At 34.1% G+C, this 22963-nt stretch overlaps 1 protein-coding gene across 1 annotated transcript in view; it reads right to left on the bottom strand.

The window, feature by feature from the left end:
* Nucleotides 1–22963, bottom strand: part of STXBP5L (syntaxin binding protein 5L) — a 384965-nt gene that overhangs the window by 58616 nt on the left and 303386 nt on the right. Inside the window, 2 exon segments of the mRNA XM_089909991.1 lie at nucleotides 11114–11206; nucleotides 17752–17817. Of these exon segments, the coding sequence (XP_089766117.1) occupies nucleotides 11114–11206; nucleotides 17752–17817 (159 nt within the window).

Genomic DNA, 22963 nt, shown 5'->3' with positions numbered 1-22963 from the left:
GCAGGCAATACTAATAAAAGAGGTTGGCAGATAGATCACATTTTGAGAATCATGTTTTACTGTTTTATAAACTTTAACCAACCTATGGGACTTTCACTCAAGACCCTTCCACAAAAAAGTACATCCTGCGATGCATCTCAGATTTTTCATTAAAGAGACGCCATGTTGTCCTTAGTTGTTAAGTTTGATATAGATATTATGTTGCTGAGCATTTTAAGGTGATTATGATTATATATATATATATATATATATATATATATAAAGTTAACAGGTACATTTTTAGTTCCTTTTGAGCAATTTTTTTTTTCATATCTGTCTTTGATCTTCCATTTTCTAATGAGGAAGAAAAGTTGATAGTTACAAGGATAGTAATGCTCCTATTAGAAGAGAATAGATATGTTTTTTCCCTTCTGTAAAGCTCCACAAAGACTTCTGCTTTTCTCCAAGGTAAGTTTCCTAGGGTCTGGCGAAATGAAGCCCAGTGATCAAAACCATAGCTGAAGTCAAACCATAACTCAAACATTTGCCAGCTGAGTGACCCTGGTCTGGCAGTTACTTAAATCTCAGGATGACTGTTTCTCTTCCTTTGTAGAATGGGTTTGATAATTAGTCCCTACTTCAAAGGGATCTTGTCAGTATTAAAGAAATATGTGTAAAGTACTTAACATGGTGTGGTAAATAATATTAGGTATTATATTCATTATTAAACTTAGTTGGCAAGAAAGCTTGTCATTCTGTGGTATTCTGTATCAAAAATGACTTACCCAGACAACATGTCCTTTTTGCAAACTAGTGTCTAGTATTAAATACAGCACGTTTGATAATGCCTCCAGTTGCATATGGTACCATTATTTCTTTCCTCTGCACAATCCCTCAATACCTTGAAAAGCTGCCTGTCTTGGCTCACAGACAGTAATACAGAAAACAGTACCATACTGTAATCCAGCTGCGGGGCAGGGAATATTGCTGCAGCAAGTATTAGAACAGTTTGATTTCTTATTATCCTAGTCCTGTTAGATTCTGGGAAAATTGTCAGGAAATTCTTGCTACTTTTAACATGTTGTGGCTTACATTTTTGAAAATAAAAACAAAATTAAAAACAAAGGGAAGAAAATGAATAACTGTACATTTAAAAAGGTGAATTTTATTCTAATGTAAATTACATGCCACTAAATCTGAGTTTTAAAAAATTTGAAGCATCCCCACAGATAGTGTTATTCACTTACCTAACCACATCTATCACCTTATGAATCACCTAGAAATTGTTAGGTAGGATGTCATAAGAGACCAAAAATGATGCAAATGAGTAAAAGGATTAGCTGATGGCAAAATACATATTAATATTTATAAATTCAGGCCTAAAGATTTGGTGACGGCCAAGCGCTACAATAGGACCAGATTATAAACCTTTGCAAAACTATTCATCTCTACTCCTAGATTATCTGCCTCCCAAATTCAGGTTCATTTACAGTAATGAGACATGGTACTGTGATGGTTTACCACAGCTTATGCCAGAATGGGGTCATATGCTCAGCCCTAAATATAAACAGAAGTTCAGGTATTACAACAGGGTTTTGCCTAGGAGGCTTCAGTATATCTTGACTGTATCATTGCCTGTATATTCATATGCCTTTTTCCTAAGTCCTGATTCAATTTAAAGTAAATAATTAGTGCAGCCTGGCTTATCAGAGGAATGTCGTATTGGCTTCAAATAATTTTTTATTCAGATCCTTGGTTCCACATTTGAATCAAAATTTTAGGAACAGAGATGAACCCTCAATCAGTCTGAATATGGCTACTACTTTAATGGGAAATATCATAAAAAGCTAGGTTAGAAGTTTCTAACTCAAATCTTTGATAAGCTGTTTGTTGATTAGAAACAACTGGATTGACTTTTTGATTTCCCATGAAGGATTTCTACTTTAAGGCTAAGCTACAACTATTAATTGGAAATTTAGAATGGTCAAGGAGAACAAGTTTAGTCTCTTTAGGCCATGGGAGTTCATCATTGCTTTTATAATATAACCACTATTGTATATTATTGAGAATCTCTGTTCTGGGCTCTAGCACACAGTTAGGATTAAGAAACTTGGCTAAAGTTATAATGGTAGAAAGAGGTAGGGTAAGGTCAAATTTCTAAGACTCCAAAGCTATGCCCTTTGAACTAAGCGACACAATCTTCCTGACATAGAAGATACCTGTGTATCGTAGACATCTATAAAATAAATAAACCTAACACTAAATTAAAATAAAAAGTTGTTTAGATTAAAATGTTTGTAAAGTTTATCTACCTGATTCATTACTATATTCCAACCAGTCAGTTAATTAATTTCATTTGTCTCTTATCTTCCCTATGCTAGAAACGAAGATAGGACAAAAACGCCTGGTGTGTGTGTGTGTGTATGTATGTGTATATATATACACATATATAAATATACATATATATGCATATATACATATACATATATATGTGCAAGTGTAGTTAAAAAACACACACATAAAAATATTTTGGAGTTACCGTGCCATGGTGGAGTCCTGAAAGACCTACACACCTCTAATTTTGTTGCCATTTCCCACCCATTTTTTTATAAGTGGTTATGATATAGCCAGGCAAAGAGGTATATTTATTAGAATTTGCCCCAGCATACAAAAATTTAATGTCATGACTCTAGCTTTCTTGCCACCTGAAAATATGTATTACATTTCTATCTAAATGATGTTAGTGAATCAGTGACTTTTTGTTAGTGTCATATGAGCAAATGTTAGTGTCATATGATAAGCTCCATATGAGCAAATGTTAACTGATTATGAAACTTTATTTCTGTTCTTGTCTATCTTGAATTATAAACTCCTAGAGAGAACTAGGTTCTTCAACACACCTTTTTGAAAGCATACAAAAGGAGGTCAAGTAATTTGTGGAGTGAGAGGAACTTGAGATCTAAAGATTAGGTTGGTTCCAGCTAAGCCATGTACTAGCAGGATAAACTTGGGCAAGTTATAGAATTATTTTTCTTAGCCATAATTCTCCACTCATATAAAATGAGAACTATACCAACCTTACAGGATTACTATAGAACTAAATATGATAATACTCATGAAAAATACCTTGAGTACTTTAAAGTACTATACCAATGTTGATTACTGTTTTTAGCAAACAAGGTTTAATAAATACAGATTGTGATAATTTGATTATATAAATTATAAAAACTAAAAATTACTTTCAAAACCACTTTTTCCTGGAACTTAAATGGTAAACAGTGTTTCTGATGTTTCATGAAAAATATATCTAAGTTCTTTTTAATTTTTTTGTTAAAACATTGTCTCCTTATAATTTAGCAACTTCTCTCTGCTTGGATGTCATAATTGCTTGGTTTTTTTTTTTTTCCAGCTTTTTTTTTTTTTTGCAGTACGTGGGCCTCTCACTTTTGTGTCCTCTCCCGTTGCCGATCACAGGCTCTGGACATGCAGGCTCAGCAGCCATGGCTCATGGGCTTAGCTGCTCCGCGGCATGTGGGATCTTCCTGGACTGGGGCATGAACCTGTGTCCCCTGCATTGGCAGGCGGACTCTCAATCACTGCGCCACCAGGGAAGCCCTTTCCAGCTCTTTTAAAAAAATTTTATTTTATATTGGGGTATAGTTGATTAACAATGATGCATCAGCCTCAGTGTACAGCAAAGTGACTCAGCCATACATGTACGTGTATTTATTCTTTTTCAAATTCCTTTCCCATCTAGGCCACCACAGAATATCGAACAGAGCTCCCTTCACTACATAGCAGGTCCCCGATGGCCATCTGTTCAACACATAGTAGTGTGTATATGTCAATCTCAAACTCCCAATCCATCCCCTCCCATTCCTCCCCCCCGGCAACCACAAGTCCATCCTCCAACTCTGTGAGTCTGTTTCTGTTTTGTAAATAAATTTATTTATATCATTTTTTTAGATTCCACATAAAAGTGGTATCATATGATAATTGTCTTTCTCTGTCTGACTTACTTCACTTAGTGTGATAAGCTCCAGGTCCATCCATGTTGCTGCAAAGGGCGTTGTTTCATTCTTTTTAATGGCTGAGTAACATTCCATTGTATAAATGTATCACAGCTTCTTTATCCATTTATCTGTCAATGGACATTTAGGTTGCTTCCATGCCTTGGCTATTGTAAACAGTGCTGCAATGAACATTGGAGTGCATGTATCCTTTCAAACCATGGTTTTCTCCAGGTATATGCCCAGGAGTGGGATTGCTGGGTCATATGGTAGCTCTATTTTTAGTTTGTAAAGGAACCTCCATACTGTCCTCCATAGTGGCTATACCAATTTACATTCCCACCAACAGTGTAGGAGGGTTCCCTTTTCTCCACACCCTCTCCAGCATTTATTGTTTGTAGCCTTTTTAATGATGGCTGCTCTGACTGGTGTGCAGTAATATCTCATTGTAATTTGATTTGCATTTCTCTAATAATTAGCAGTGTTGAGCATCTTTTCATGTGCCTCTTGGCCATCTGAATGTCTTCTTTGGAGAAATGTCTATTTAGGCCTTATGGCCATTTTTTTATTGGGGTGTTCGTTTTTTTGATATTGAGCTGCATGAGCTGTTTTTAGATTTTGGAGATTAATCCCTTGTCAGTTGCTTCGTTTGCAAATATTTTCTCCCATTCTGAGGGTTGTGTTTTCGTCTTGTTTATGGTTTCCTTTGCTGTGCAAAAGCTTTTGACTTTAATTAGTTCCCATTTGTTTATTTTTGTTTTTATTTCCATTATGCTAGGAGATGGATTGAAAATATATTGCTGTGATTTATGTCAAAGAGTGTTCTTCAGTTGTTTTCCTCTAAGAGTTTTATAGTATCAGGCCTTATATATAGGTCTTTAATCCATTTTGAGTTTATTTTTGTGTATGGTGTTAAAGAATGTTCTAATTTCATTCTTGTATATGTAGCTGTCCAGTTTTCCTAGAACAATTTATTGAAGAGACTGTATTTTATCCATTGTATAGTCTTGCCTCCTTTGTCATAGATTAATTGACCATAGGTGCTGGGTTTATTTCTAGGCTTTCTATCTGTTTCACTGATCTATATTTCTGTTTTTGTGCCAGTTCCATACTGTTTTGATGGCTGTAGCTTTGTAGTATAGTCTGAAGTCAGGGAGCCTGATTCTTCCAGCTCCATTTTTCTTTCTCAAGATTGCTTTGGCTATTCGTGGTCTTTTGTGTCTCCATACAAATGATGAAATTTTTAATTCTAGTTCTGTGAAAAATGCCATTGGTAATTTGATAGGGATTGCATTGAAGCTGTAGTATGGTCATTTTGACAATATTGATTCTTCCAATCCAAGAACATGGTATATCTTTTCATCCTGTTTGTGTCATCTTTGATTTCTTTCATTAGCATCTTATAGTTGTCAGAGTACAAGTCTTTTGCTTCCTTAGGTAGGTTTATTCCTAGTTATTTTATTCTTTTTGATGCAATAGTAAATGGGATTGTTTCCTTAATTTCTCTTTCTGATCTTTCATTGTTAGTGTATAGAAATGCAACAGATTTCTGTATATAAATTTTGTATCCTGCAACTACCAAATTCATTGATGAGATCTAGTAGTTTTCTGGTAGCATCTTTAGGACTTTCTATGTATACTATCATGTCATCTGCAAACAGTGACAGTTTTACTTCTTTTCCAATTTGTATTCCTTTTATTTCTTTTTCTTCTCTGACTGCCATGGCTAGGACTTCCAAAACTATGTTTAATAAAAGTGGCAACAGTGGACATCCTTGTCTTGTTCCTGTTCTTAGAGGAAATGCTTTCAGCTTTTCACCATTGAGTATGATGTTATCTGTAGGTTTGTCATATATGGCCTTTATTATGTTGAGGTATGTTCCCTGTGTGCCCACTTTCTGGAGAGCTTTCACCATAAATCAGTGTTGAATTTTGTCAAAAGCTTTTTCTGCATCTATTGAGATGATTATATGGCTTATATTCTTCAATCTGTTGATGTGGTGTATCACATTGATTTGCAGATATTGAAGAATCTTTGCATCCCTGGGATAAATCCCACTTGATCATGGTGTATGATCTTTTTATTGTATTGTTGGATTCAGTTTGCCAGTACTTTGTTGAGAATTTTTGCATCTATGTTCATCAGCGATATTGACCTGTAGTTTTCTTTTTTGTGTGATATCTTTGTCTGGTTTTGGTATCAGGGTGATGGTGGCCTCATAGAATGAGTTTGGTAGTGTTCCCTCCTCTGCAATTTTTTGGAAGAGTTTCAGAAGGATAGGTGTTACCTCTTCTCTAAATGTTTGATAGAATTCACCTGTGAAGCCATCTGGTTGTGGACTTTTGTTGGGAGTTTTTATTTATTTATTTATTATTATTGTTTTTTTTTTCGGTATGCGGGCCTCTCACTGTTGTGGCCTCTCCCGTTGCGGAGCACAGGCTCTGGATGTGCAGGCTCAGCGGCCATGGCTCACAGGCCCAGCTGCTCCGCAGCACGTGGGATCTTCCCGGACTGGGGCACAAACCCGTGTCCACTGCATCAGCAGGCAGACTCTCAACCACTACGCCACCAGGAAAGCCCTGTTGGGAGTTTTTAAATCACAGTTTCAATTTCAGTAATTGTGATTGGTCTGTTCATATTTTCAATTTCTTCCTGGTTCAGTCTTGGAAGGTTGTACCTTTCTAAGAATTTGTCCATTTCTTGTAGGTTGTCCATGTTGTTGGCACAGAGTTGATTGTAGTGGTCTCTTATGATGCTTTGTATTTCTGTGGTGTCCATTGTAACTTTTCCTTTTTCATTCCTAATTTTATTGATTTGAGCCCTCTCTCTTTTTTTCTTGATGATTCTGGCTAAAGGTTTATCAATATTGTTTATCTTTTCAAAGAACCAGATTTTAGTTTCATTGATCTTTGCTATTGTTTTCTTTGTCTCTATTTCATTTATTTCCTCTCTGAGCTTTATGATTTCTTTCCTTCTACTAACTTTGGGTTTTGTTGTTTCTTGTTTCTCTAGTTGCTTTAGTTGTAAGGTTAACTTGTTTATTTGAGATTTTCTTGTTTCCTGTGGTAAGACTATATTGCTATAAACTTTCCTCTTAGAACTGCTTTTGCTGCATCCCATAGGTTTTAGATCATTGTGCTTTTGTTTTCATTTGTCTCTAGGTATTATTTCCTTTTTGATTTCTTCAGTGAGTCATTGGTTATTTAGTAGCATATTGTTTATCCTCCAAGTATATGTGTTTTTCTTAGTTTTTTTTTTTCTTGTAGTTGATTTCTAATCTCATAGTGTTGTGGTTCGAAAATATGCTTGATATGATTTCAGTTTTCTTAAATTTTCCAAGGCTCACTTTGTGGCCTAGCATGTGATCTATCCTTCAGAATGTTCCATGTGTGCTTGAGAAGAATGTGTATTCTCTTGCTTTTGGATGGAGTGGTCTATAAATATCAATTAAGTCCATCTGGTCTAATGTGTCATTTAAGGCCTGTGTTTCCTTACTGATCTTCTGTCTGTCAATCTTTCTATTGAGGAAAGTGGGGGTTAAAGTCCCCCATTGTTATTGTGTTATTGTCAATTTCTCCTTTTATGGCTGTTAGCGTTTGCCTTATATATTGAGATGCTCCTATGTTGGGTGCATAAATCTTTACAATTGTATCTTCTTCTTGGATTTATTCCTTGATCATTATGTAGTGTCTTTCTTTTTCTCTTGTAACAGTCTTTATTTCAAAGTCTATTTTCTCTGATATGAGTATTGCTACTCCAGCTTTCTTTTGATTTCCATTTGCATCAAATACCTTTTTCCATCCCCTCACTTTCAGGCTGTATTTGTCCCTAGATCTGAAGTGGGTGGGTCTCTTGTAGACAGCACATATATGGGTCTTGTCTTTGTATCCATTCAGCCACTCTGTCTTTTGGTTGGGGCATTTAATCTGTTTATGTTTAAGGTAATTACTGATATACATATTCTTATTTCCATTTTGTTAATTGTTTTGGATTTGTTTTTGAAGGTCTTTTTTCTTCCTGTTTTGTTCTCTTCTCTTGTGATTTGATGAATATCTTTCATGTTGTGTTTGGATTGCTTTTTCTTTTTTGTGTATCTTTGTAGATTTTCCATTTGTGGTTACCATGAGGTTTTGATGTAGCACTCTATGTATAAAGAAGATTGTTTTAAGTTGATGATCTTTTCATTTTAAATGCATTTCCAATATCCTGCATTTGTACTCTCCTCTTCTCACAATTGCTGGTTTTGAATTCGTATTTGTATGTGGATGATTTCCTACCTTCACTGTGTGTTGGCCTTTACCAGAGAGCTTTTCCCTTTGTAATTTTCTTGTTTTTAGTTGTGGCCTTTTCTTTTCCACCTAGAGAAGTTCCTTTAGCATATTTTGTAAAGCTGGTCTGGTAGTGCTGAATTCTCTTAGCTTTTGCTTGTCTGTAAAGCTTTTGACTTCTCCATCAAATCTGAATGAGAACCTTGCTGGGTAGCGTATTCTTGGTTGTAGGTTCTTCCCTTTCATCACTTTAAATGTATCTTGCCAACCCCTTCTGGCCTGCAGAATTTCTGCTGAAAAATCAGCTGATAACCTTATGGGAGTTCCCTTGTATATTATTTGTTGATTTTTCTCTTGTTGTTTTTAATATTTTTTCTTTGACTTTAATTTTTTCAATTTGATTACTGTGTGTCTCTGCATGTTCCTTCTTGGGTTTATCCTGCCTGGGACTCTCTGTGCTTCCTAGACTTGGGTGACTGTTAGGGAAGTTTTCAACTATTATCTCTTCAAATGTTTTCTCAGGTCCTTTCTCTCTCTCTCCTCCTTCTGGGACCCCTATAAAGTGAATGTTGGTGCATTTTATATTGTTCCAGAGGACTCTTAGACTGTCTTCATTTCTTTTCATTCTTTTTTCTTTATTCTGTTCTGTAGCAGTGATTTCCACCATTCTGTCTTCCAGTTCACTTATCCATTCTTCTGCCTCACTTATTCTGCTATTGATTCCTTCCAGTGTATTTTGTATTTCACTTATCATATTATTCATCTGTTTGTTTGTTCTTTAGTTCTTCTAGGTCTTTGTTAAACATTTCTTATATCTTTTTGATCTGTGCCTCCATTCTTTTTCTGAGATCTTGGATCATCTTTACTATCATTACTCTGAATTGTTTTTCAGGTAGATTGCCTATCTCACTTCATTTAGCTGTTCTTCTGGGGTTTTATCTTCTTCCTTCATCTGGGATATATTCCTCTGATGTCTCATGTTGTCTAATTTTCTGTGATTGTGGTTTCCATTCCGCAGGCTGTGGGGTTGTAGTTCTTTTGCTTCTGTTGTCTTCCCCCTGGTGGATGAGGCTGTCTAAGAGGCTTATGAAGGCTTCATGATGGGAGGGACTGCTTCCTGCCCACTGGCGGCTGGAGCTGGGTCTTTTTCCTCTGGAGGGCAGGGCCATGTCAGGGGATGTGTTTTACGGGCAGCTATGTGCTCAGAAGACTTTAAGTGGCCTGTTGGATGATGCGTGGGGCTGAGTTCCTGCCCTTTAGGTTGTTTGGCCTGAGGTGTCCCCACCCTGGAGCCTACAGGCTGTTGGGTGGGGCCAGATCTTGGAGAGGAAATGATGGCCTCCAGGAGGGGTCACACCAATGAGTTTCCACCAGTGTTTTTGTCCTTGCAGTGAGCCACAGCTGCCCCCCCAACCTCCACAGGAGACCCCCCCAATACTAGTAGGTAAGTCTGCCCCAGGCTCTTATGAGGCATCTTCTTTTTTTCCTGGTCCTGGTGCACACGAGCCCTTGTGTGTGCCTCCAAGAGTGGAGTTTTTGTCTCCCCCAGTCCTGTGGAATTCCTGTGATCAAACTCCACTGCCCTTCAAAGCCAGATTCTCTGTGGGCTCTTCCTTCCATTGCTAGAACCCCAGGCTAGGGAGCCTGATGTGGGGCTCAGACTTTCACTCCTGTGGGAGAACTTCTGTGGTATAATTATTTTCCAGTTTGTGGATTGACCACTTGGTGGGTATGGGATTTATCACGATTGTGCTCCTACTGTCTCACTGTGGTTTCTTTGTCTTGTAGGATGTAGAGGATCATTTTTGGTATTTTCCATCATTTTCTGTGGTTGATTGTTCAGCAGTTATTATTTTGGTGTTTTTGTAAGAAGGGGTGTGCTCACATCCTTCTACTCTGCCATCTTGTCTCCACTAACCGGATGTCATATAATTCCAACTGTGATTATTTTTTGTAATTCCCATATTTTTTGTTCTCAATTTATTAATGAAAATCAGGGGGAAAGCTTAGGCTTTACAACCAAATAAAACTCAGTTGGGATTCTAGCTCCACTTATTTAAATACTCTGAGCTTCAGTTTTCTCATCAGAAAAAAGGCATATCACAGGGGTGTTGTATTACACAAGGAAAAAAAAAGAAACTGCTGTCTTGGAAAATTGTGGGTTACAATTATTTTTAGGTTCCTTAGTCACTGGCTTTACTTGGGGTCTAGAACATTGGTAATTCAGGCTTGTTAAAGTTGTAAATCTAGTCACAACTATTTTTTAATGAATGCCTAATTTAAGAAGGCTGTACAACTTGTGTTTGATTCTGATTTGGTCCCTATGAGCAGCATCAAATATTCAATGAATCTGCATAAAATTTACAGGACCTTTTTCCTGCTCACTACTTTTGAGAGAGCAGTGCCCCTCTGAGGTGATTCTTTGGAGTTTCCATGATAATCATAGTTGTTTCTGATCACAGAAAATATTTAATTGTATCATGAAGAGTTAAGGAGAATTTTTACAAAACTACTTTTTGGCTCTTAGGTTTTCCCTAAATTATCTGTTGGCCACTCCATTATTTTCTTATAGGCCTGATGAAATTATCCAGGTTTACAGTAAAAAAAAAAAACCCACCACTATCTAAATTCTATGGCAAATGTCAAAAGCCTTAGGTATTCCTGCTTTATATCTCCTGAAGTTGGTGTCTGTAGTTTTAACCATTGCTTTAGGAAAATTAGTCTTCATTCACCGTGACAGACCTGTGTTTTCAGCACAACAAGTGAGAATAAAGGTTTTGAGACAAATTGTGAAGTCTAGAAAATTATGGAGTATGAATAACTTCTTTGTTCATAAAAGAGATTTTCACTTTCACCTGGCAAGTGATGTACTTGATTCCTCTGTCTCACAGCTGGTATTTCATTCCTATAAAAGCCTGGTGCTGCCTCGGGAGTTCTGGTAGCAAGTCCTAAAGGAAGGGAATAAAAAACTATTGGCATGTAATTTTTAGCCCAAGTAAACCAAGTATTTTTACCTTAGAGGTGAATTTCATGATAACTATTTGGAAGGGTGTCTGTTTTGTGCCTTTACCTGAGTATTTTGGTACTGCCTCAACAGAGGACTCTTTGGAAGGAAGAAGCATTCTTCTTTGGAGGATGTAATGGCGTTCTAGACATGTAGAATCACACAGAGGCAGCATTCAAACTAGGCTATGAGACCTAGTTCTAACTCAGGTTTGAGAACAACAGAGTTGATTACTTCTTTTTTAGTATTTTGTGACATTATGTTTTTTTTTTGTGATATTTTTTAATAAAGATTTTTTTTTTTTGCGGTATGTGGGCCTCTCACTGTTGTGGCCTCTCCCGTTGTGGAACACAGGCTCCGGATGCACAGGCTCAGCGGCCATGGCTCACGGGCCCAGCTGCTCCGTGGCATGTGGGATCTTCCCGGACCGGGGCACGAACCCGCGTCCCCTGCATCAGCAGGCGGACTCTCAACCACTGCGCCACCAGGGAAGCCCAAGATATTTTTAAGGCTAAATATTTCTATCACCCTAGTCTTCACTTGAATTTGGTAGCATTATAAGTCTGTTGTATATTGTGGACAGTGAGAATCATGAGGATGGATAGCTGCATAGGTAGCAGCTGTATTAGGACATAATGCTAACCTAGAAAATGATGTTGAACTGGGAAAATGATTTTTAAAGGCAAACCTTCAAGTAGGACAAATCAGAAAAATGCACACCTTGTGGGCAGATATAACCCTACAGTTGAAGGCTTGGTTAGTTTCTTGGGCCAAAGAAAAAGGGGCTGTTTCCTTTAGGGGACTGCAGTTCTGTTCCAGGTAAGTGGAGCTAGGGCTCATGTTAGCTTCTGCTCACCCCCTTGGGATGTATGTTTATGCAGTGTACAAACTGCACAAGCTTACCTGGTGAGGGAAAAATGGTTACACAGCTTTAAAGAAAAATAATAACAGTTTGTATAACTATTGCTTTAATGTTGGTTTCTGCAGATAGACTGTCAGTTCCATTTGGCATGGGGTATGTTAATTTTGTTCATTAGTTTATTCTCAGTGGATATCATAATATCACTCTAACTGTAGATATTATAAATTACTTGTTAAATAGTTGGGTGAATGAATATGAAATGATTGTTATCCTGGAAGCTGAGAACATCAGCATTCTGGTTGGCTCACTGGGACCCTTTCAGCTCCCAATCCCTACTCTTGTCTCTCTCATCATCCTAAAGGAAATATTTAATAGTCATTCTATTAATTAGAATTATTATTCTATTAATATTTAATTTAATAAAATATTAAACTTCACCCTATATTACTTGTGGTTTATTGGGCTAAAAGGGAGTTTAAGATCCATGTAGGAAAGCAGAGTTATAAAATGATTATCAGTTTCTGGCTCTCCTAATTTCTGACCTCTCTTACTCAGAGATATTCCTCATAATTAACTCTGAAATATTGAAAGACTCATACCTGAGACTGGAAAAAAGAAAAGATATCTGCTAACACCACATCTATTCAGCATTGTTTTGGAGGTCCTAGCTAATTTTTTCCTTTAGAAAGAAGAAATGGAACTGTCATTTTAACAGGGGGGAGCATAATTGGATACATAGATAATCTAAAAGAATTGACAAATTACTGAAATAAGTTTTATCAAATATTCCGGACATGAGGTCAATATACAAAAATTAATTATTTTTATATTCTAGCCATAAAAAATAATAAAAAGATATTTAAAAATTTACAACATAAAAATATCAAATACTGAGTAATAAAGCTAATGAAAGATGTGTAAGACCTCTACAAAGAAGACTAAAAATATTAAAGTAAAGAAGACACATAAATGGAGAGATACCAAGTGGAAAATTCATTGTTGAATGTCATTTCTGACCAACTGATCTATAGATGAAATAAAATTACAATCACTATCCAAACATATTTGTTTGTGTGCAAACTGACAAGTTTTTTCTAAAGGTTATATGAAAAGAAAAGACCTAAAATAGCTATAGCATTCTTGAAAAAGAGCTACAAAAAAAAAATTGAAGGACCTATACTACCAGCAATACTATAAAGCTACAGCAATTAAAAGAGTGTGGAATCGGATTAATGGTAAACACACAAATGAAAGAGAACATAAAGTCTAGAAACATGCACATACATGGTAGAGTACACTAATTTGTGGCAAAAGTACCATTTTAGTGTAGTGGGGGAAATGATAGTTTTCTCATAAATGGTCCTTGTCAACTGGATACCTAAATGAAAATAATAAACCTTGACTCTTTCCTCACATTAGACACAGAAATACATTTCAAATGGAACTTGAACTTAAAAGTGAAGGTACAACAATAAGCCTCCTAGAAGACAGGGAAATAGCTTTATGAACTTGGGGTGGGCAACGATTTTCTTAAAAATAAAACAAAGCACATAAAGCACTAACAATAAAAGAAAGTATTGATCAATTGAATAACATTAGCATTAAAAACTTCTGCTCATGGAAAGATCACCTTTAAGAGAGTAAAAGCAAGGCACAGAATGGGAAAAGATATTTTGCCCTATATACATCCAACAAAAGTACTTATTTTTATGTATGTATCTACCTATCTACATACATATGCAGAATTTCTTATATATCAAAGAAAGTTGGCAACATAATAACAATGAGTAAAATACTTGAATATCTTATAAAAGAGGATATTAAAAATAGTCAATAAATGTAAAAGTTCATCAAAATCATTAGACATCAGGGATATGCACTGCAAGTTAATTCTACAGCAAGACAGCACTATATACACTCCAGAATGATTGAAACTGAAAAAAGAAAATTGGAAAGCATGTGGAACAAATAGAACTTTTATACACCGTTAATGGAAGTAAAATTGGTGCAACCACTTTAGAAAACTTGGTAGTATTTCCTGAAGCTGAACATATGCATACCCTATGACCTCAAAACTCACTCCCAGATACATGTAACACAGAAATGAGTTATATTTGTATTAAAAATTAGACAAGATTGGTCATAAAAGCTTTACTTATAACAGCCCCCAACTGAAAACCACCTAAAATGTTCAGCAATAATAAACTGCATAAATAAATTGAGATATATTCATATAATGGATCATTACACATCAATAAAAATCATTCAGCAACATAGATATCATACACATAATGTTGAACAAAATAAGCAAAAAATAAAAGTAAATACTGAATGATTCCATTCATCTGAGAGTCCAAAACCCACAAAACTAATCTATGATGATAAAAGTCAGAATAGCAGGTACCTTTGTGGGGGTTAGTGGCTGAGAGGGGCATAAGGGGAGGTGCCCGGGGTTCCAGTAACATTCCATATCTTGATCTGGGTAAGTTTACTTGGTGTATTCATTTGTAAAAACTAGTCTACCTGAACTCTTAAGAATTATGCACTTTGAGGTTTACATATTGCACCTCAGTTTAAAAAAAGTTTACCTCAAAAGAGGTAAGGCCAAGGAATACCAAAAGAAATTACAAATAAAAGCAAGAGTTGTGGTATTAATAGCAAACAAGGTGAATTCAGGTGAAGGACACAATATGAAATGAACAATGGTGATTAATGGTAAAGGATGTATGGATATATCTTTGAATATTTACACATGAATATTTTAAAAAATAAACAGCAGATACAAGGAAAAATAGACAGAAACACATGATTAATACAATATTTTAATTAACCTTTTCCCCATCTTTGACAAGTCAAGTAATCAAAATATAAGTAATGACATGAGAGACTTAAATAACATGATTAATAAGGTAAAACTTACAGCTACCTAATGCCACACTTTTACATTAAATAACTCTTGGGTCAAAGAAATATAAACAAACTGTTTACTATATACAAAATACTGTTAATGCAATCATAATATATCAAAAGCTATTACATGTTAAAACAGAGTTCAAAGAGAAATTTAGCCTTGTTTTATCAATATGTAAGAAACAATAAATATAAATGAATTAAGCATCTACCACAAAAAGGTGAAAAAGGAAAAAGTAAAATGAAGGAAAACAGAGGAGACTAATAAAGATAAAGCAGAAATCAGTAAGCTAAAAAACAAATTTAAAAAAACCAGTAAAACCACTGTTTGGGTTTAAACAGCAAAATAGATCAACTTAGTTACCCTAATTAAAGAAAGGCTCTTTTCATATGTGTATTGTATATTTTTAGAAATGTTCCGTAATGAAAAAATTTTTCTTTTCAGAGAAAGTACAAACATACAAGATAAGTAACTATAAAGGGTAAATGACAGGGGAATTCTACTAAAATGTTAAAAAGTAGATAACCAATAGTATTTAAATTGTTGGGCATAAAGAAGTCCTTAAAAGAAAAGATCAATGATTAGAAAAAAACTGCTCTAAAGCAAGATATACCACAAGCAAAGTTAAAAGTTAAAATTGAGAAAAATATTTGGATCTCATGTCATAAAGGGAAAATCTTAACTTATGAAGAGGACTAATTAATTTAAAAAGAATGAACAACCCTATAGAAAATGGGCAAAGTATATGAATAGATAATTTACAAAAAATATTTAAAGAACTCTTAAATATATAAAAGGGTGTTCAACATCACTTATAATATGTGAGAGGTAAATTGAAACTGCATTGACATATTCTTTTTACCAAATAGACTTGCAAAGATAAAAAAATTTGATAACCAATATTTTCATGTTATTGCTAGAAGGAGAGAGAACTGTTGCAAACCCCAAGAAGAGCAGTTGGGGAGTATCTATAAAGATTAAACAGGTGTATACTCTTTGACCCAGCAACTTCAATTTTAGGAATTTATCTGATAGATATACCTGCACACATTTAAAGTGAGGAATGTACCAAGGTTAGTCACTGTGGCATTGTTTGACATAGCAATAGACTGGCACTAAACTATGTGTCCTTTAATTGGTAAAATGATTAAATTATAGTACACACATGTAACTCAATATCAATGTAAATAATAAGAAAATACTTTATGTAATGAAATGGAAAGCAAGATACACTGTAAAGTGAAACAAGCAAAGTACAACGAAGTGCATAATATTACTACTTTTGTACAAAACAGAAGGCAAAAGTCTGTTTCTTTTTGGTTTGTTTACAAACACAAATTGCCTGGAAGGATAAACAAGAAACTACCAATAATGTTTAATTTTTCAAGAGAGTGGAAACAATGTATGGGGAAGGATGGGAGGGAAATTTTTTTTATTCTATTTCTTTTTGATATTAGAACCTAATAAATGTATTACTATTCAAATTCAGATTATGGATGAGAATTTAAAGTGAGGTTAAATTAATTGAATTTGATATAGAATATTAAATTATATTTTAATTGAAGATTTCTGACACGGGAAAGTATCAAAGTAATATTTTAAGGAGATTAATTTTGCAACATGATATGCAAAATGAATTCTAAGAGGGAGAGATGGAAAATAGAGACACCTGTTAGAATAATTTTGTAATATTCTAGGTATGGTGTAATAAATACCTATATTAGGATGGTGCCAATGGGAATGCAAAAGAAAGGGTAAATGTATGAGATCATGCTTAACATGAAAGCAGTAAAATAAGGATTAGATGGATATGATTAAAACAGAAATTTACACAGGACACAACTAGATTCTATTCAGCCTACATTCCTGAAGAATAACAATAAACAACTAACAACTCTTAAGGAAGTAGATTGAAGAATGTCACAATTCCAGCTGAATTTCTAAAAGTCAAAATTCATTGCTTTATAAAGAGATAACTAAATGTTTATAAATTTGCATGAAATTAAAAATAAAATAATTTAAATTAAAAAATAATTTTTTGATACTCTGTGAAAACAGATCTACAATTCAATGTCAAAGATATACCTAATTTTTTGGTGCTTAAAAATTTACACATTACTATGTGTATATTACAGAAAAATCAGGTAAATAAAAAATTTTTAAAAAGCAAATTATTCACAATGCTGACACCCAACAATTTGTACTATACCTTTTTTTTCACAGACCTTAAAAACTTATTCCTAAGAAGCTTTATACTCATATTTTTAATATAATGGGCTCACAACATATATTATCATTTTTCTTTTGCCAATGAATATACATGTTTCAAAACTATGATCCAGAGGGATGGTTTCATATGTTACTGCACCTACAGTATATGTTTCCCACTAATTCAGCTCTAGCTATGAGACAGTTTCTGTATAATATTACAATTTTTACTTAGCATTATTAATATATCTGCAAAATAACTTCCTTTAAAATGTTTTTGAAAGTATTATATTTATACCTCTGATCTTAATTTTTTGGGAAGTAATAAATATTTTAAGACATTTATTTCTATTTTATTTTGGAATAGAATTTGCTTATGGTTAAATTTCAAAATGAAATTACACCTAATTACCAAAATTATGAATTTCTCAAGAATTATGAAGATAAAGCAGTAGATTACTGCAGTGAAGTAATCTTCAGAAGATTGAAAAATACCACTCATGTTTACCTGAAGTGGGAGACTTGCAACGCTCAAGTTCCAGGGGAACTGGACTGTCATTCAGCTCAGTTAAACCTGAAAATAAAATGACAAAAAATGAGAAAATTTGCTAAAATTTCGTAGATAATTCTTATTAATTCCTATAAGTTTTAAAAGGTTTTATTTTTCCCCCGTGAGAACTTTTCTATGCTTATGACAATTATTTTGAAAAATTTTAACAATGACATAGGAAAAAATAAGCAATAACTGATATATAAAGGGTAACTGAATATGATGGAAAGATATAAAAGTCCTTTTCTTATTTTTTCATATGAAGTAACTATTTTAGTAAATGATGTAGTTTCATCTGAAAATAGACCAAGAAAAACATGAAGTAGAAGGGGTTTTTAAAAAGATCTAATCAAATCTTCCACTTCCAAGAGAAACGGTTATTGGCTTTTTAAAAGACCTTCAAGGAGATATAACAAATTTTAAATATTATACCTATTTATAAAAATGCAGTATTGTATAGTAAATACTAAATGATTTGTTCAATGGTATCAAATTCCTTCTTATAATAAGCACTATATTTTCCTCATTTCTAATATTTCTTATATTCTATTGTCACTTTCCTGAAAAATATAAGGATAGGCACAATAGATTAATAAACATTTTGTAATTCCCAGTATCTGCCAGTCTGCTTTCCTGTGTCATTCACAAAATATCCTTAGGGTTTTCCTACCCTTATTGGAGAGTTTCATATTTTTTCTTTGTAAATAAGTATTCAGAGTTTCTACTTTAATGTAAATCCCATACCCAGGGGTACTTAAGAGCCATTGTCAATTACCCAAACCATCTTTATTCATATTCCTTTCCACCATCTCCTTTATATCATTTGTACCAATAAACTTGCTGTAGCTTCAAAAAAACCATATAATTTTAGAAAATGTCCATTGTCACACTCTATCCCAACCCTTACATTTTATAAATAAGAAACTGTAAGTTCGGAGAGTTTAAACTATTTAAGGTTACAGAACTGAGCAGTGCCAAATCTTCAATAGAATTCTTTATATATTTTGCTTAAGAGTCTTTTATCGGAAGTAGGTATTGTGAATATCTTCTTCCATTTGTGACTTAACTTTCCATTTTCTTCGTGACAATAAGATGTCTTTTGATGAGCAAAAGACTAATTTGCCTTAAGGGCAATTTATTGATTTTTTTCTTTTCTTTAGAATTTTTTTTTGGTTCCTGTGTAAGTAATCATTGCCTACCCCATGGTAATGAAAATATCACTCTTTGTTTTCTCAAGAAACTTTTTTAATTTTTAGCTTTCATTTTCAGGGCTATAATTAATCTTAAGTTAATTTTGATTATGGTGTGAGGTAGGGATTAAGGTCCATTTTCCCCCTATTTGCCCAGTTGTTCATGATTATTTATTAAAAAGATTTTCCTTCCTCATTGATTTGTGTTAGTGCCTTAGTCAAAAATAAATTGACCATGTATGTGTGGGTCAAGTTCTGGATTCTCTATTCTGTAATCATTGGCCTATTTGTCTTTTTTTTTTTTTTTTGACTACCACACTATCTAATTAATGCAGGTTTATATTACATCTTGTAATCAGGAAGTGAAATCTTCCAACTTTGTTCTTTTGCAAAAGTGTTTTAGTTATTCTAGATTCTTTGCATTTCTACATACATTTTAAAATCAGTTTGTCAATTTCTATAAAAAGATATGTTAGATTATTATTGAGTTGTGATAAATCTATAGATAATTTGGTAGAATAAATATCTTAAAAATATTGAGTCTTCCAACCCATAAAGATGGTATCTCCTCCACTTAAATAATGTTTAAACATTTTCTTTCTGTAGATTTGAGTGTACAGGTCTTATACATGGCATTTTTCAAGTCTTTTATTTCCTCTTTGGCCTTCTGCCTAGTTCTCGTATTATATTTAAAAGTGGAGTATTAAAATTACCAATAATTGTTGAATTGTCTATCCCTTTGATTCTGTCAGATATTGCTTCATGTACTTTGTAGCTCTGTTGTCAGGTGCATATATTTATAATTGTTATATCTTTTTGATATATTGACCATTTAATCATTTTAAATTGTCCTTCTTTAGTGACATTTTTTGATTTAAAATCTATTTTGTCTGATATTGGTAGAGCTATTAGATTACTGATCTGAGATCTTTTTTCTAATTTAAGCTTCTAATGTTGTAAATTTTCCATTAGGCACTACTTTAGTAACATCTCAATATCACAAATTTTGATATTTTGTGTTTATACTTTCACTAAGTTAAAAATATTTTTTTAATTCCCTTGTGATTTCTTTTTTAAGTCATGAGCTATTCTTAATTTTCAAATATTTGGGGATTTTAAGACATATTTGTTACTGATTTCTAATTTAATTTCTTTTATGATCAGAGAACTTACTCTGCTTGATTTTAATTCTTTATTGTTTCATGACTCAGTCTATATTTGTGAATATTCCACATCTAATGAAAAAAATGCACATTTTCATTAGTGTGGTGTAGGTGTCTATTTATGTCAGGTCAATTTGGTTAAGAAATTTGCTTAAGTTTTTTATAGCCTTACCAATTTTTGTCCTTAGACAACTCAAGTGAAGTGCTAATCAATCAGATTCTACACAGTACTGAATTGAACTAGGGCTGGTCTGCAGCTTTAATTAGATTAGGTTTCCCTTCAAAATCTCTTTGCTCCTCAATCCAACACTCAAACTTCCCTAACCCTTCCTCAAGGGGCTGATTCCTAATTTTCCCAGTATTTGTGCAGAAAGAGGGTTGAGATGCAGTTTCAGATAGTTTAATTCAGCTTGGGTCAAATTCTATAATAAACCCTGAATGCAAGCACTTTGGGAGTGCATAAATTCTCTGTGCTTTCTCATTTGCTGCCACTTTCTCAGAAAAATTCTGAGAGTGGTGGGGTTAGTTGGCAGAGAATTGCCAAACTGGGTAATTTTGTGTTTAGAGCTATTTCAGATTCCCATTCAACAGTTCAGTCCAGATAGTCATTAAACCTATAGTTGTTCCTATTCTTTGCAGTCTGCCCATCTATAGAAGGCCCATTCCTTTCCTGACCTGTGTCCAGCTCAGTCACTTGCCCCAGGTATAAAAGCAGCTGTGGTTTTCTGCTTATCTATGAATGGCTCTTATCTCTCTGGAATTCAGTTAATCAAGGCTTCTTTGAATCCACTCTTCAGAAGCCTCGTAGAAAAGTATAATTTTAATTTTATCATTGTTATTATCACAGGATTTTATTATTGTGTCATCATTGTTACCATGGGGATGAAGAATTTTTATATCTTTCAACATCCTATCTGGAAATGGAAAGCCCCTCCACTTATATCTAATCTCTTGGAAATACTGTTAAAGCTGTATTGAAGGCATGTGGAACAAAGGAATGGAAACCAGGTAAACTGGTTAATCCATTACTGACACTAGTAGGTATTCATTGAAGTGCTCAGGGTAATGCCAAATAATTGTGTTTTTCCTCATAATATATTGAACACTCAATGGTGAGATTTCCCAAAGATTATGTGGAGAAAGTTATGTCTGATATATGGATAAAGTAAAGCAAATGGACAACTAAATTTGGAGGATTTGTATGGTGATTCATTAGAAAATAGTAAATCCCGGTTAAGATCAGATAGAGATATTTTATGGTAAATAAATAATTGAATATCAGAAGACAAAACCCCCTTAGGTACAATGAATTATATCAACATTTATTTAAAGATTTCTAAGAATATATACCTATAATGTGTCTTAATGGATAATTTAATCAATATCTTGTTTGAAGTAGCAACTTGTGAATGTTAAATAAAATACCAATATTCTTTAGGAGACTAATACCCAGTGTACAAATGTCTTCGCATATATAAATAGTCTACACTTTGGGAATGTTCTTACCAAATTACCATTTACCATATAAACTTCTCTGGTCTCAATGCTTTCAAATTTGATTGACATTTTAGCCAAATAATTTTTTTGTTGTGGGGTGATATATTGCAGGATGTTTATCAGCATCTATGGCTTCTACCCACTAGATGCCAGTAGAGTACTCCTCCCCCCAATTGTGACAACAAAAAATGTTTCCAGACATTGCCAAATATCCTCTGGGGGACAAAATCATGCCGGGTTGGGAACCACTGCCCTAAGTTATATTAGCTGTTTTATTTGTTCGAGTCACACTGAAATTACTATTAAACTAAACTCTAGAAAACTCACATATATTACTAAGTAATATCTCCCCTATTTTTAATTTCTTTGTTCATTTTTTTAGAATTCAAAGATGGAACCTTATATTTTACCTACTAATTACAGATCAGTGTGCTTTTCAGTACAAAGTTTGGAGTAAGAAAACACTGTAAAACTGATTTCAAAAAGAAACCTATTAAAATACAGAACTGAAAAGCAGAGATGTAAAAATCACTTGTTTCATTTCTCAACCAAATCATACATTTTGTAACTTATCCCTCTGATTCTGTAGCTTTCTCCTTTTCTTTTATGTACCTCTCTATTACAATAGAGAAAACTTCCTATTAAATACTAATCTTTGCACATATGCTCTGATTTCCTCTCCTGTAACTTTCTGAAGGATTTTGCTTCTTTAGTTATTATTCCCTCTGTCCCCTAACACCAATCTCTCTTTCTCTATGGATCATTCAATATTCACATCAACTTTAAAATATGCTCTTTATCTAAAATGAAAAAAATCCTTCTTTTAACACTTTATTCCAATGCAAGTACTGACCTATTTTTTGGCACCCCTTCATAACCAAACATCTCAAAAGAGTTATTTACTTGTGCTGTTTCCTCACTTGCCACTCCTTAGTCTAATATAATTGTAGCTTCTATCCCAATATTTTTCAAAACTACTTTTTAGAGAGTCACTGATAACCTTCACAGCACAGCACGCACTAGACCCTTTTCTAAGCTTACCCTACTTATCCTATCTGTAGCATTTGATGTGGTTGACCACTTCTTGAAACACTCCCCTTTAATTTGGCTTCTGCAATAGTCTCATTTCTTCTCTTCTCTCTGGCAAGTCCTCTCTGCCAGCTATTCTTCTTCCTTTGGAAATTAAATGTTGAAATTCCTGTTTCTTTATCCACAAGTCCCCTCTTCCCTTCTTCTGCTCCCTCCATGCCTACATAACTTCATTCCCATGCCATTACATACTAAATTACAGCCCTGATATTCAGATTTGTTTACCTATCC

This window comes from Delphinapterus leucas, chromosome 4, assembly GCF_059928025.1.
Source record: "Delphinapterus leucas isolate spDelLeu-1000000601 "Yukka" chromosome 4, BTC_Dleu_Yukka2, whole genome shotgun sequence".
In the NCBI taxonomy this organism is placed as follows: Eukaryota; Metazoa; Chordata; class Mammalia; order Artiodactyla; family Monodontidae; genus Delphinapterus; species Delphinapterus leucas.
This window is presented reverse-complemented; position numbering and strand designations above follow the sequence as displayed.